The sequence below is a fragment of the Hibiscus syriacus genome, unplaced genomic scaffold (genome assembly GCF_006381635.1).
Source record: "Hibiscus syriacus cultivar Baekdansim isolate YM2019G1 unplaced genomic scaffold, ASM638163v2 tig00111445_pilon, whole genome shotgun sequence".
Taxonomy (NCBI): domain Eukaryota; kingdom Viridiplantae; phylum Streptophyta; class Magnoliopsida; order Malvales; family Malvaceae; genus Hibiscus; species Hibiscus syriacus.
Genome location: NW_024063096.1, coordinates 29693 through 43439, shown reverse-complemented (window position 1 = coordinate 43439; position 13747 = coordinate 29693). Strand labels below are relative to the sequence as shown.

Below are 13747 nucleotides of genomic sequence, written 5' to 3'. Positions count from 1 at the left end.
TTTTAACCTGAAAAGGTTAGTAACAGAGTGAGCTTTAGAAAGCTCAGTAATACAGAACTACCAGATGATGCTGAAGAACACATGCAGATACAGATAAAATATATTTCTTTATCATTTTAGACATCTACAGATCTTTATGTTGAGCAGAGATCCTATTGATATTTCAAGTAGTAACAAACAGTGAGATTTCAGTTCAAAGAAATATTTCAGATGACTGAGTTCAGGAGATCAAAATAGGTTATCTAGTGTGGTCCCGTAAAACCAGTGAAAAGATACGAATTTTTTTAAAATATATTTTTAAAAACATAACATTACCCCCATCCTTTCACAATCTGTTTGTGTAGGTTCCCCAGAACCATACACCCAACCCACACAACCTGTAAGGCCCTGAGCACAAAGTCGAGGAACCTGCAGAAATACTTCCTCCAACAATACCACCCAAATAAAACATTTTTTATCCGTAAATGGAGATATCAGAAATCAAAACAGAATTCAGATCAAATATCATAACAGAATCCAAATCAGAAATCAGAACAAAATTTAGATCAGAAATAAGAACAGAATTCAGATCATAAATTATAACATAATTCATATCAGAAATCAGAACAAAATTCAAATCGAAAATCATATAAAACATTTATGTAATTATGGAACACACTAGTGTTTACAAATATTATTCAGAGATACTAGATAATCTTATCGGGCAGAGAAACACGCTTTTTCAGTTTACCGATAGAATGTCGGTAGTTAGAATCACTATTGGATGAGTTTATTAGCTGACGGAATCATTCATTATTCAGAATGTGATTTATCGAGATATTATTTTATTCATACATTTTTCTGAAGCTCTACATAATCAGTAGGGTATTCAGAATCCTTTACATCTGAGTTACTTGTGTTTTCAGATATGACCAGAGTGATTTGAGCTGATAAGGAAAAATGAAGATTCAAGACCTTTACAATCTATGTTGATTGATCGGATTATCGAACAACTCTAGATGAATAGTTCTCATAAGTAATGCTTATCGACTGGTCAATTCATTGTCCTTCTAGGTTATTTATTTTTTTAATACCAAAAATTTTTATCCATAAATCATCTTAGGAATTATCGCTGAATAAATCTTCTAATGGTTTTTATTTCAGTTCCACGCTTCCACAATATCATGAAATGTTGACGTGCTTGATTTGTAGTTCATGACCCATAAAGACAATACATCATGTTAGTTCATTAGCATTCCCAGACTCATCCAATTCACTTGTCTAATCCTCAGTCATCAAGCTTACTTAGTTCACTTAGTAGTCAAGTCTATCCCAGTTACTTCAGAGTTTTCCAGAGTGATTCGTACATTTCTGAATTTCAATACATATTGTACTTCTGTTCACTTCAATTTGGTCTTCGTAGTTGATTTGTCTAACAAATATTCATTTTTACCTCTCAAGGGTATTTTTATAATTTCTTAACAAGATAATTTCAGTATTAACTCTTAACGAAAATAATTATAACTTAGTGATCCTACGATTAATTGCTTTCTCGAACATTCTCTTATCTTGAAATGATTCTTTAACAGACTTCTAATATATTGCACAACCCTCTTGAGGTTAAAACCCGATTATCCAAATTTTCTAAGAAAAACTAGAATTTCTTATGCATATATGTAGTTTTATCAGATCAATATGTCTTTTCAAAGTTATTAATCAACTTCCGGAGATAATTCTTTTCATTTTATAACATAAGGGTATTTTCGTAATTTTACCAAACTGGAGTATTCTCATAATTTCTCATCCAAGTACCTTTAACATTTAACCATTGATAATATAAATTATAAGTTACATATCCAAGGTTGATTCATTTATCACTAATCACAGAACTTGTAATTTAATTCTAACAATCCTTCAATTTCTTATATTAGTTATCCGAGCCGTATTCAGTTACCGAATTTTTACCGCATTCGTATCGAGTGTATGAATTAATTAAAAACCCAAATAAGACCAAACATGTTCATTCATGCATTTACCAATACCAACATGTTCCATAAAGCATGAAAATGTAGTAATGTATTACCTCAATTTATATACCATATTGATCGACCATATAAATCCATTTGAACGCCCTCGATCTTTAATTCAACTTCCAATAATTCCTCAAATACATAACAATAGAAGTTTCATAAAAAACGGGGCTTAATTCTGAAAAACGGATTGAATCAGATGATAAATCAGTGAAAAACAGCATATCGGGTTTGAATTTGGCAAAATAGACCACAAAAACAGACTCAAGACATTAAAAAACATCAGGATAGGTATACCCGAAAAAAGTCAACGGCCAATCAACACCGGTCAAAGTTCTGGTCAACTGCAGTCAACGGTCAAAGTGGTCAATGGGTTAAGTCGAGATTGGTCGGACCGGGTCGAGTCGGGTCGGACCAGTCAAACCGGTTTGTTTTTTTCTGTCCACACGCACAGGGGCGGCCCGTGGGGCGCGTGTGACGTTGTGAGGTGTCCAAAAATTTTCAAAAAAATTCTTAAAAACTATTTTAAAACATTTTGAGACACTTACCAAGCTCAGTTCAAAATTTTGAACGGTGGAGAGCTCGTTTTCGAAACATCGAAAACTTTGACTTCCTCACCCCTTCACGCGATGGCGATGACGGAGACACGAAGGACACCGGTGAACTCGGAACGATGCAAGGAACACGATGGTGTGGGAAATGTCGAAAACGGGTGGCCAGATCGACGTGAATCAACAGAAAACCAACGAAAATTGAGTTAAAATCGACGATACTTCCGATTGAAATTTACGACAAACGACGACGATTCATAATGAAAGATTTGAGGGGTTTTGTTCATCGGTCAACAACGAACACGATGGTGGTTTCGGTTCGTCGAACGGTGGTCGAACGGTGAATAGATCAGAGCTCAAAGTGGGTTATCCGGATGAGAAAAATTGAAGATTTATGCAGAAAAACTTACGGGGGAGATGCTTATAATTCTCTCTAAAAGAAAAATGGTTAAATTAAGAGTTTAGCCATTGAATTTCCTGCACTTTATATAATGATCTGCCAATTTTACGATTTTACAATTCAATCATCAATTTCTTCCAAAATACCACTTTAAATCCAATACTTTATAATTTCTTAATTTTAACCCCTAAATTGGGGTGTGACAGACAGAACAGGCGCGATGATGGTCAGAGTTGTCATGGCAGAGCCCCCTATTTTGGGAGTCGTTCTTCCTTTGTTCTTAATTTTTTTTAATCTGTTTTGGGGTTTGTATTAAACGATGATACATTTGGATGATACTTTGGTAACACCATGATTTGCTTTACTTGGTGTTAGATTTTGTTTTGTCGAGACAATTATTTTATGGTTTATGAATGATGCATTATGATTTTTCTTAAGTCTGTTTTGTTCATTGTTTTAATATTTTGCCTTGACATTGTAAAAGTTTCGAGAGATGGTATGATGCCTAGGTGAAACACTTCTAGACATTGTAAGAGCTTTCGAGAGATTTTCATTTTTCTAAAAATTGATTCTTAGATTCAATAGAATTAAGATATATCTACGTGAACAATGGAATAGATCCGAGATGGTGATGTTCTAACCTTCCTACCTTAGAGATAAGGAGAGGGTTTTAATCGATTAAAAGGGATAGACACTTGAGTAGGATAGACAACGACTATAGTTCACGCTGGGGGTGTTGCTACAACAACAGTCTGACAAACCAAGGGTTGTAGTTAACTCTTAGTAGTATTGCCATAGAAACTGTCTTAAAATACTCAGTAATCATGTCGGGCAGCCTAAGCATATCATAACAAATCCTTCCAGACTTAGAATAATTTCTCGCCATAGCAAAAGACTAACCTGAGTGCTCTGTGAAAAGTCTTAATATGTGAGGTTATTCTGAATATATTTGAGTCAACATTTTTCTTTGCCTTGGTGATTTTTATTTGTTACTTTTGCATATTTCCTTTACATCGACCAATTTTTTCTACAACCAAATTTCACAATATTCTCTTGCTTTAGCAACACTTTGAAGCATGTTCGTGTAATCCATTGCTAATTGTTTTTCTGTTTTGACAAGAATTCAGGAACTAGCTCGTGAAACCTATTTCTAGTTGTGGCGAAACATCAAAACCCCTATCAATCCTTGAGGAGATGATAACTCACTTACCCTTTATTACTTGATTCGACTGTGTATACTTGTACATATTTGCTTACCTTATCATATACGTTTACAAGTGATCAAAGTTCCAGGTGATCTATCACTCCAAAAGCTTCTACACGCAACAATCAACCCAAATCAATACCAAAATCCAACCAAACATGAAGTAATCAAACGGAAAAACAAATCGGAGCTTACTAATGCCAACGACGGAAGAAACGACGATAATGGAGCAACCCACCGGTTGGGTTTTAAACGAACGACGATGAAAAAGCCAACGGAGGTGGCGGTGAGATTATGAGCGAGGTGAGCAGAATCAAGGAATAACCGAGCGATGGGTGTAATACCCCAAATTTTGTCTACTGGCTAAAATATAAGTTTTGAAAGTTTAGTGGCTAAATTATAAACTTTGATAAGTTTAGGGATCAAAATTATAATTTTTGAAAATTATATATTTTAGCCTGTAAATGAACATTTTGGATTAAAACAAATATTTTAATGGGAATCATATTTTCAGTACGAGATTTGTGTTAAAAGTTATAAAGCGGTAAAGTTTGGTATTAAAATAGGATATTATGATCGAACCGAAATTTTACAAAAATTTGAAAGATGTTATAAAATGGTTGGAAATATTATTTTTTTATATTTTAGATCAGAGAAATTTGGCTTAGAACAGTGCAATTTTTCAAATTTGAAACAGTGGAACTTTAGTGACTAAAATGTAATTTTTAAAAATTGCATGGCCAAATTGAAAAATTAAAGCCAAGTTGATTTAACTTTGACCAATGAATATTTTAATGGAGAATATGACAATGCCAATTAGTAATTTTTAAGTTTCATTAATGGTAAAAATGAAATTTCTTAATAATTGAATAAAAAATTCAATTATATTAATATTTAGCCATGTGTTAAGGCTAATTATCATTAGAATAATCAAGAAAAAGTTGAGAATTTTCAGATTTCTTCTCTCCAAGGGCCGAAACTTCAAGTTCTTCAAGGTACAATTTTTTATTTTGATTTTGAAGCTATTTACTTGATTTTTGAGTTTACTTATTAGATAGAGAATTAATCTACATGAAATTCTCTATCATTTGATACCAAAATTCATAGTGAAGATGATTGTGTGATGAGATTTGTTGATTAGGGTTATGAAGAGTTTAGTGATTTTAAAGAGTTGTTGAAGGATTTTTATGTTTTTAATGTTAGTTATTATTTCTAAAGCATGTACAATGATTAGAATTAATTGTACATATGTATATAAGATTTGGCCATGTTAGGGTTTGTGCGAATGATGAGATTTTGATTCAATTTGATGTTGTGATAGTTGGAAATACATGAATTTAATCATAAGATGTTGAATTCATAAGGGTTTAAGTCTGTAAAAATAAAATTATATGTTGATTCAATTTGATGCTGTGATGATCGGGCTATGGGGGTTGTTGGACATTTTACTTAATGTAGGCTTGTATTTGGGTTGTAATGTAGTTTGAGCCTGTTAAAATAAAATGTAATATTAGTGTTTTATTTAAGTATGTAATATGTATTTAATATTTTATAATAGTAATAGTATAATAAAACTTAACCGACTTTATATATATATATATATACTTATATATATATATATAACTATAAAAAAATAAATTGTTACTGATAATAAAACTACAAAAAAACGTGCACACTCGTTTACTGACTCGCATACCATATATTCTCATGATAATACAGTGGACAATAATACGAATTGAAATAGAGTAGTACAGAATTGATTTTACACAATATTATTGACTGTCAGACTGTTTAAGCAAAATTTTTATTACGGGTTTTGAACTAACAGTTAAATTTATAACTGTCAATATATGCAAATAATTTTATTAATCGCAATTGGATTTATACATGTTTAATTTTAATAATAGTTTTTATATGATATCACATGTTTTATACGTTAAAAGTTTTATTTATTCTATTATGTTGTCTCACTAAGTGAAAAATTTAGCGTGTGATTAGTTCACACATAGGTATTAAGCTAGCAAACAATGTAGAACACATACCAATGTCATTCCGAGGAAATCAAATCCGACACCAGAACCAGTAAGAACATCATGTTTTGTTGTATTTGTAGTTAGTGATATGTATATTAATGAGGTTTTAATTGCTTTAATGTTTATATTATTTATATAACGATTTATAACATAATATCTAAAATTGTTTTAAAATAAGGTAATATTAAGTATGATAAATAAAATAAATGAATAATACAATATTGAATTATGTTTTTAAATATTACATTATGGTTTTATGTGATTATTAGTTTTAAAAATAAAGAAATGTATTTTAAGATTTTAAATAAGCGTAATTTTAATATTTTTTAAAAAAAAAATTTTTATGATTGGTGTGATATCTTTAACCCGTATACGGTGACGTATATGAGTTAAGAGTGTTATAGAGAGTTTAGGACTCTTTTTTATTGGGGCTGTAACAAAATGAGAGAAATAGGTTTCACAATCCTGTTTCAGGCTTTAATACTAAGCCCAATACACCTTCGTTTAGGGCTCCTTAAACGCGTGTGGGTTATCTACAAATGGAGGGTTTAAATGTTTACAATACTTGTAATTTGGTCATTAAATAAACTTATTTTCTCTTGATTTGACCCTCACTTTTGTTTCATGTTATATTTTCGTCCTTACTTATATGTTAGTATATTTATGTTGATTTTTGACTCTAGTCATGATATTTATATTGTATTCTTTTTCAGTCATTGTTTTTGATCTAATGTTTAAAGTTTGAGGGATTTATTACATGTTTGGTCCTTATTGTTTTATTTATCATATGATTTAGTCCTTATGATTATTATCTGATTGGATTTTTGGTTTATTTTTATTCTTATCATATATATTTTGCTTTAATACATTTTAATCCTTATATGTTAGCTTATATTTTGGTTAGCTCACATTTTTATTTTTTATGACATTTTAATATATTTTAACTCGTATTTTTTAATTTATTTTTATGACATTTCAAGTTAAGAAGTATTTTTTTATGACTTCCTTTAATATATTTTAACTCATGTTTTTTAAGAATGTTTATTGTAGAATGGGTATGAAAAGCATAACTTGATAGATGTCGTGCGATTCAAGACGACATTCGAACAAAAAATGAACTTGAAATAGATTGAGTTCGTTTTAATAAAAAAATAACGATAATTAGGTCAATCTTTTATTTTAATTTTAAGTCATGAAATGTATATGTTATTTCCCTATCTTCTAAATTGCATGTTATGACATTGTATGTAATTATCAATATTCAATTTATTTTCAATTGGTGATATTCTTGATAATACTTGAGGAGGGAACATTTCTCGTATAGAGGAGAAATAGGTGTGATAGTCTTCCCATTGAAGGATGTGCAAATCTCATAATTTCTTTTTCGAATAGGAATTTCCCCTAAAAAATAATTCAAAATAAATTAGTCAATGTTCAATAAAACGAATCACACTTTAATTTTTATTTTTATTTTCACCATACAACAAATTATAAGCGACAATGTACCAATTTTGGGCGCTGTGGGGTGGTTACCCTTTTCTACGCGTAATCGACTCCCGAACTCTTTAAAATGATTTTTTGGTAAATGAGGACTAATTTTTGTTTGTTAAATGATTTTTTCTTAAAATTGTTTTAAAATACGTTTTTAGGTATTCAACCTATCTAACCTAAAGGACGATGACGACTCCAAATCAATTTAATCAAATTAAAAGAAAAAATAAAAATTAAAAAATTTCCCATATAAATCGTAATTTAGGGTTTTCTTTTAAAATTTAAACATTCGGTATCAAAAACGTTACGACAACCTCAGGCTGAAATTTTAAATTAGTGATGTATATAATAAAGGCTTAATATAAAAGCCCAAACTATACTCTTTTTCTCAAATTAATGTTTAAACTTCTTTTTTATCAATCCAGGTGCCTAACGTTATTATTTTAAATGCAATGGCCGTAATGACCGTTAAAAATCCCATTAATGACATACATCATATTTATATAATTTTGAAAGTTTTATTTAATATAAAAAACTTAAAATTTTATATTAATTTTAGAAAAAAACCTTAAAAGTTTATCAAATCTTAAAAAATCTAAAACTTTGAAAACTCTAATTTCAATCTCTATGCCCACGTCGTTTGTCACTGTTTGACACTGTTACCATTCATCGGACCTCCACCCAACGAGAAGCCAAACCTGATGACCCATAACCCATATACACGACGTCTTTGACAAAAGAAACGACGACCTGGAACCCCCAAAATCACGACACTTAGGTAATCTGATGACACGCACGAAGACAAAGGAGACATCTTCGATTGTCGTGGCTGGAAAGGGAAGTATAGTTAGGGTTAGGATTAGAGATTTGTGACTTTTTTATAATTTTTAAAAATATAAGGTTCTTTTAAATATATTAATATTTTTAAGTTTTTCATTTATTTTTTTTAAAAATTATCTAAATATGACACATGTCACTTAACAAACTTTTTAACTCCGTTATAGTCGAGATATTTAAAGTAATAATATTTGTAACATTAGGCATTTAAATTAACCGGAAAAAAAATTCAGTACCACTTTAAAAACAATAGTATAATTTGGGCACTTCTTCTATATTAAGCCTATAATAAAATGCAATCTAAAAGAAAACATTTGCCTTCCCCGCCATTTATAATTTTTTCCCCTCTTGCAACTCCCATTGCTCAGATTTTTCATTGTTTCTCTTAAAATCTTCGATTCCCAAAATCGAAGGGAAAAGAATTTTCCGAATTTTCCTCTAATTTTCTTCGCTCCCCCAACTTCGTTTCTCCCTTTTTGGGCCAAATAATTTGTTTTACAAGCCTCGAATTTTGGATTATTTCTGTTTGCGGCTCTATTTGAAACCCTAATTTCGATTTCTCCAAGTTAGTGTGCGGCCGCCGCTGAGGCAATAAGCCTAATTGATTTCCAAGCCAGGGGATTCCAGACTGGGAATTACTGGAAATTGTCTGCAGAGTTGGGAAACGTGAGTTTTTCTTGTTGTATTCCTTTTGTCTCAGTGCTTTTTTTAGTATTTGGAACCATTCGGACCCTAATTTGCGTTTGAATTTGTGTTTCGTTTGATTAGAAGTTGAAGTGTTAGACAAATTCCATTGGTGTTTTCGACATGTAATGCTGGGTTTTTATGTGTTTTCTAGTATTAATTTGCGAGACTTGAACTTTTTCGAACTTTAAATTCCTGGGTTTCGATTTGAGTTTTATGAATCCTGTTTCATGAGGACTGTGGCATGTTGGGATATTGCATTTTTTTTCTGACTTTTTTGTAGTTTCTCAAGTGGTTTAAGCTTTCTAAAAAGTTAACCTAATTCTTAGTTGAAATTGCTGTTGAACTATTTGTTAGAAAACTCCTATATTTTTGTCGCCACATTATATATATTGGTTATTAATTCATCCTACTTTCTTATGCAGAATAGCTCCTAAATGACTGATCATCGGGGTGCAAATGGCCAGCATCCAAATGGGACAGCTCCTGGATCAGGAAATACTTACTCTATTAATCTGGACAATTTCAGCAAACGTCTGAAGGCTATGTATTCACACTGGAATGAACACAATGCCGAGCTCTGGGGCTCTTCTTGTGTTTTTGCAGTAGCTACACCACCACCTTCAGAAGATTTACGATATCTGAAATCATCAGCACTAGACATTTGGTTGCTAGGTTATGAGTTTCCCGAGACTATAATTGTTTTCACAAAGAAGCAGATTCATTTCTTGTGTAGCCAGAAGAAAGCTTCTCTTCTTGAAGTTGTGAAGAAATCTGCTAAGGAGGCTGTGGGGGCTGATGTTGTTATGCATGTGAAGGCAAAGAGTGATGATGGAGTTGCATTAATGGATGCTATATTTAAGTCCATCAATGTACAATGCAAGGGGTCTGAAAATGATTCTCCTATTTTTGGTTGCATAGCTCGAGAAGCTCCTGAAGGAAAGCTTTTAGAGACTTGGGCTGAACAACTAAAAAGTTCTGGCTTTCAGCTTACTGATGTAACTAATGGTTTATCTGACCTGTTTGCTGTGAAAGACAAAGAGGAAGTTATGAATGTCAAGAAAGCTGCTTATTTAAGCTACAACGTGATGAATAATATTGTGATTCCAAAGCTAGAAAGTGTAATTGATGAGGAGAAGAAAATTACTCATGCTGCCTTGATGGATGAAACTGAGAAAGCTATAGTGAATCCACAGCTAGCCAAAGTAAAGCTTAAGCCGGAGAATGTCGATATTTGTTATCCTCCCATATTTCAAAGTGGGGGCGAGTTTGATCTCAGACCTAGTGCTGCAAGCAATGACGAGAACCTGTACTATGATTCTGCCAGTGTTATCTTATGTGCAGTTGGAACTCGCTATAACAGTTATTGCTCAAATCTTGCGAGAACTATCTTGATTGATGCCACCCCACTTCAGAACAAGGCATATGGGGTTCTTCTTAAGGCCCATGAAGCTGCAATTGGTGCTTTGAAGCCTGGGAGAAAATTTAGTGCTGCGTTTCAAGCTGCATTTTCAATTGTTGAGAAAGAGGCTCCTGACTGGATTCCCAATCTAACAAAATCTGCTGGAACAGGAATTGGTCTTGAGTTTCGTGAGTCAGGGCTTAATCTCAATGGGAAGAATGACCGCTTGGTCAAAGCAGGAATGGTTTTCAATGTGTCACTTGGTTTTCAGAACTTGCAATGTGAGAGTAAGAAACCAAAGAGCAGTAATTTTTCTCTCTTACTTGCTGATACAGTTATTGTTGGTGAACAAAATACGGAAGTGGTGACTGGAAAATGTTCCAAGGCTGTTAAAGATGTGGCTTACTCGTTCAATGAAGATGAGGAGGAAGAAATGACTGTGAGGGCTGAAACAAATGGCTTGGAGCCCTTTATGTCTAAGACGGTGCTTAGGTCAGATAATCATGAGACCTCTAAGGAGGAGTTGCGTAGGCAGCACCAAGCAGAACTTGCTCGTCAGAAGAATGAAGAAACGGCTAGGCGGCTTGCGGGTGGACCTGGGAATGGAGACAACCGTTCAGCTGCAAAAGCTTCAACTGATTTGATAGCTTATAAGAATGTCAACGACCTGCCCCCGCCTAGAGATTTTATGATTCAAGTTGACCAAAAGAACGAAGCTGTGCTCTTGCCAATTTATGGTAGTATGGTACCTTTTCATGTGGCTACTATAAGGACAGTTTCCAGCCAGCAGGATACCAATCGGAATTGCTTTATCCGGATTATATTTAATGTTCCAGGGACTCCTTTTAGCCCTCACGATTCAAACTCTCTAAAGAATCAAGGAGCATTATATCTAAAAGAAGTCTCATTTCGCTCCAAGGATCCAAGGCACATAAGTGAAGTGGTACAACAGATTAAAACACTTCGCCGGCATGTCGTTGCTAGGGAATCTGAGAAAGCTGAGAGAGCTACCTTGGTTACTCAAGAAAAACTTCAACTTGCAGGGAACAGATTCAAGCCTATACGGTTATCTGACCTTTGGATACGTCCTGTTTTTGGCGGTCGTGGGAGAAAGATTCCAGGAACACTTGAAGCCCATGCTAACGGTTTCCGGTATTCTACCACTAGAGCTGATGAGCGTGTCGACATCATGTTTGGAAACATAAAGCATGCATTCTTCCAGCCTGCTGAGAAAGAGATGATCACACTCCATCACTTTCATCTGCACAACCACATAATGGTAGGAAACAAGAAAACCAAGGATGTACAATTTTATGTTGAGGTTATGGATGTAGTGCAGACATTGGGAGGGGCAAAGAGATCTGCTTATGACCCAGATGAAATTGAAGAAGAGCAAAGGGAGAGAGATAGGAAGAATAAGATCAACATGGATTTCCAGAGTTTTGTGAATAGGGTAAATGATCTCTGGGGACAACCTCAGTTTAATGGTCTTGATCTCGAGTTTGATCAGCCTCTTAGAGAACTTGGCTTCCATGGGGTCCCGTACAAAGCCTCTGCTTTCATTGTGCCAACCTCAAGCTGTTTGGTTGAGCTGGTAGAGAATCCTTTCCTTGTGGTCACCTTAAGTGAGATTGAGATTGTTAACCTGGAAAGAGTTGGCCTTGGGCAGAAAAATTTTGACATGACCATTGTCTTTAAGGACTTCAAGAAAGATGTACTCAGGATTGATTCCATCCCTTCAACTGCACTTGATGGCATCAAGGAATGGCTGGATACAACAGACATCAAGTACTACGAGAGCAGGCTGAATCTGAACTGGCGGCAGATTCTGAAGACAATCACTGATGATCCACAGAGCTTCATTGAAAATGGGGGTTGGGAATTTTTGAACTTGGAAGCTAGTGATCCTGAGTCCGAGGATGAAGAGGAATCGGATCAGGGTTACGATCCATCTGATGTGGAGCCTGAATCTGAGTCAGAGGATGATGACTCTGATAGTGCGTCATTGGTCGAGTCCGAGGATGAAGAGGAAGAAGAATCTGAGGAATACTCTGAAGAAGAGAAGGGAAAGACATGGGAGGAGTTGGAGAGGGAAGCAAGCAATGCAGACAGGGAGAAGGGGAATGAATCGGACAGCGAGGAAGATAGGAAGAGAAGGAAAATGAAGGCTTTTGGGAAATCCCGAGCCCCTCCTAGTAGTTCAATTCCCAAACGTTCCAAGTTACGATAGATGTGATGTTAGTCCTATCAATTTTCCGGTTAGTTTTTAATGTTTAGACATGATATAGTTGCAGCAGCTGGTATTTTAGAAGATTGTAGTCGTCTAACATATAGCTTTGGAGTGTTGTACTGTTAGTTTTTATACTACTAGGATCACGTTCCAGTTGGGTTGTCTAAAGGATAAATGTTAGTCTGTAAATTTGTGGCATCATTTAATGGGGGTAACCGTTATTGGTTATTTCGTGTTCATGCTCCACTCTTATGGGACTGCATTTACCACTTATTCTAAGAGATGGACCATTTGGAATGCTTTGTTTTTGGTTTAACGATGTGCTTTATGGTTTTAACAGTTTATCTGAATCTTGAAGATGAACCATATTCTGAATTATACAACTAAATGTGGTAGCGTGGTGTAACTGCTGTTTCTATTGCTTAAAGAGTGTACCAGGATATTATGTGGAAAGTATGAATAATTGAGGAGTTGTTCATTTAATTTGTGACATTAAATTAGTTTGATATATATAGATGGATGGATGCAATAGAATGAGTAATATATATATGATTGTTATTTGAATATGGTATATGATTGATGGCTGCTGACTTCTGTTTTCTTTAACTATATATTCATAATTTTCTTATCATATTGATAAAATACAATATCATGTAGATGTATATATTCGAATCCAAATCTTTAAGAGAAAAAAATTCTTTTTTATCACGAAAACCATTCAATTCTATTGTTATCTTATCTATGTTCTTTTTTATATAAATAAGTAAACACATTTATCTTTGATAAAAAAAATGATAAAGTACATTAAATGATACAAAGTTATTCTCTAACTATATGATGTTGTTTTGTTGAATCTATTAATTATTGAGATTTATACAATAGTCATCAGACTATTTATACATTCCA

General features: G+C 33.6%; 1 protein-coding gene across 1 annotated transcript; it reads left to right on the top strand.

Moving 5' to 3' along the window:
• Positions 1–9090: 9090 nt before the first annotated feature.
• On the top strand, positions 9091–13153 carry LOC120163477 (FACT complex subunit SPT16-like). Its single transcript, XM_039173407.1, has 2 exons — positions 9091–9191; positions 9635–13153. The coding sequence occupies exon 2, from the start codon at positions 9647–9649 to the stop codon at positions 12839–12841; it is 3195 nt and encodes a 1064-aa protein (XP_039029338.1). The 5' UTR covers positions 9091–9191; positions 9635–9646; the 3' UTR covers positions 12842–13153.
• Positions 13154–13747: the final 594 nt, after the last annotated feature.

Bases quoted from the DNA above. Each gene is read 5' to 3' on its own strand.
- LOC120163477 (XM_039173407.1), top strand. From the start codon at position 9,647: ATGACTGATCATCGGGGTGCAAATGGCCAGCATCCAAATGGGACAGCT.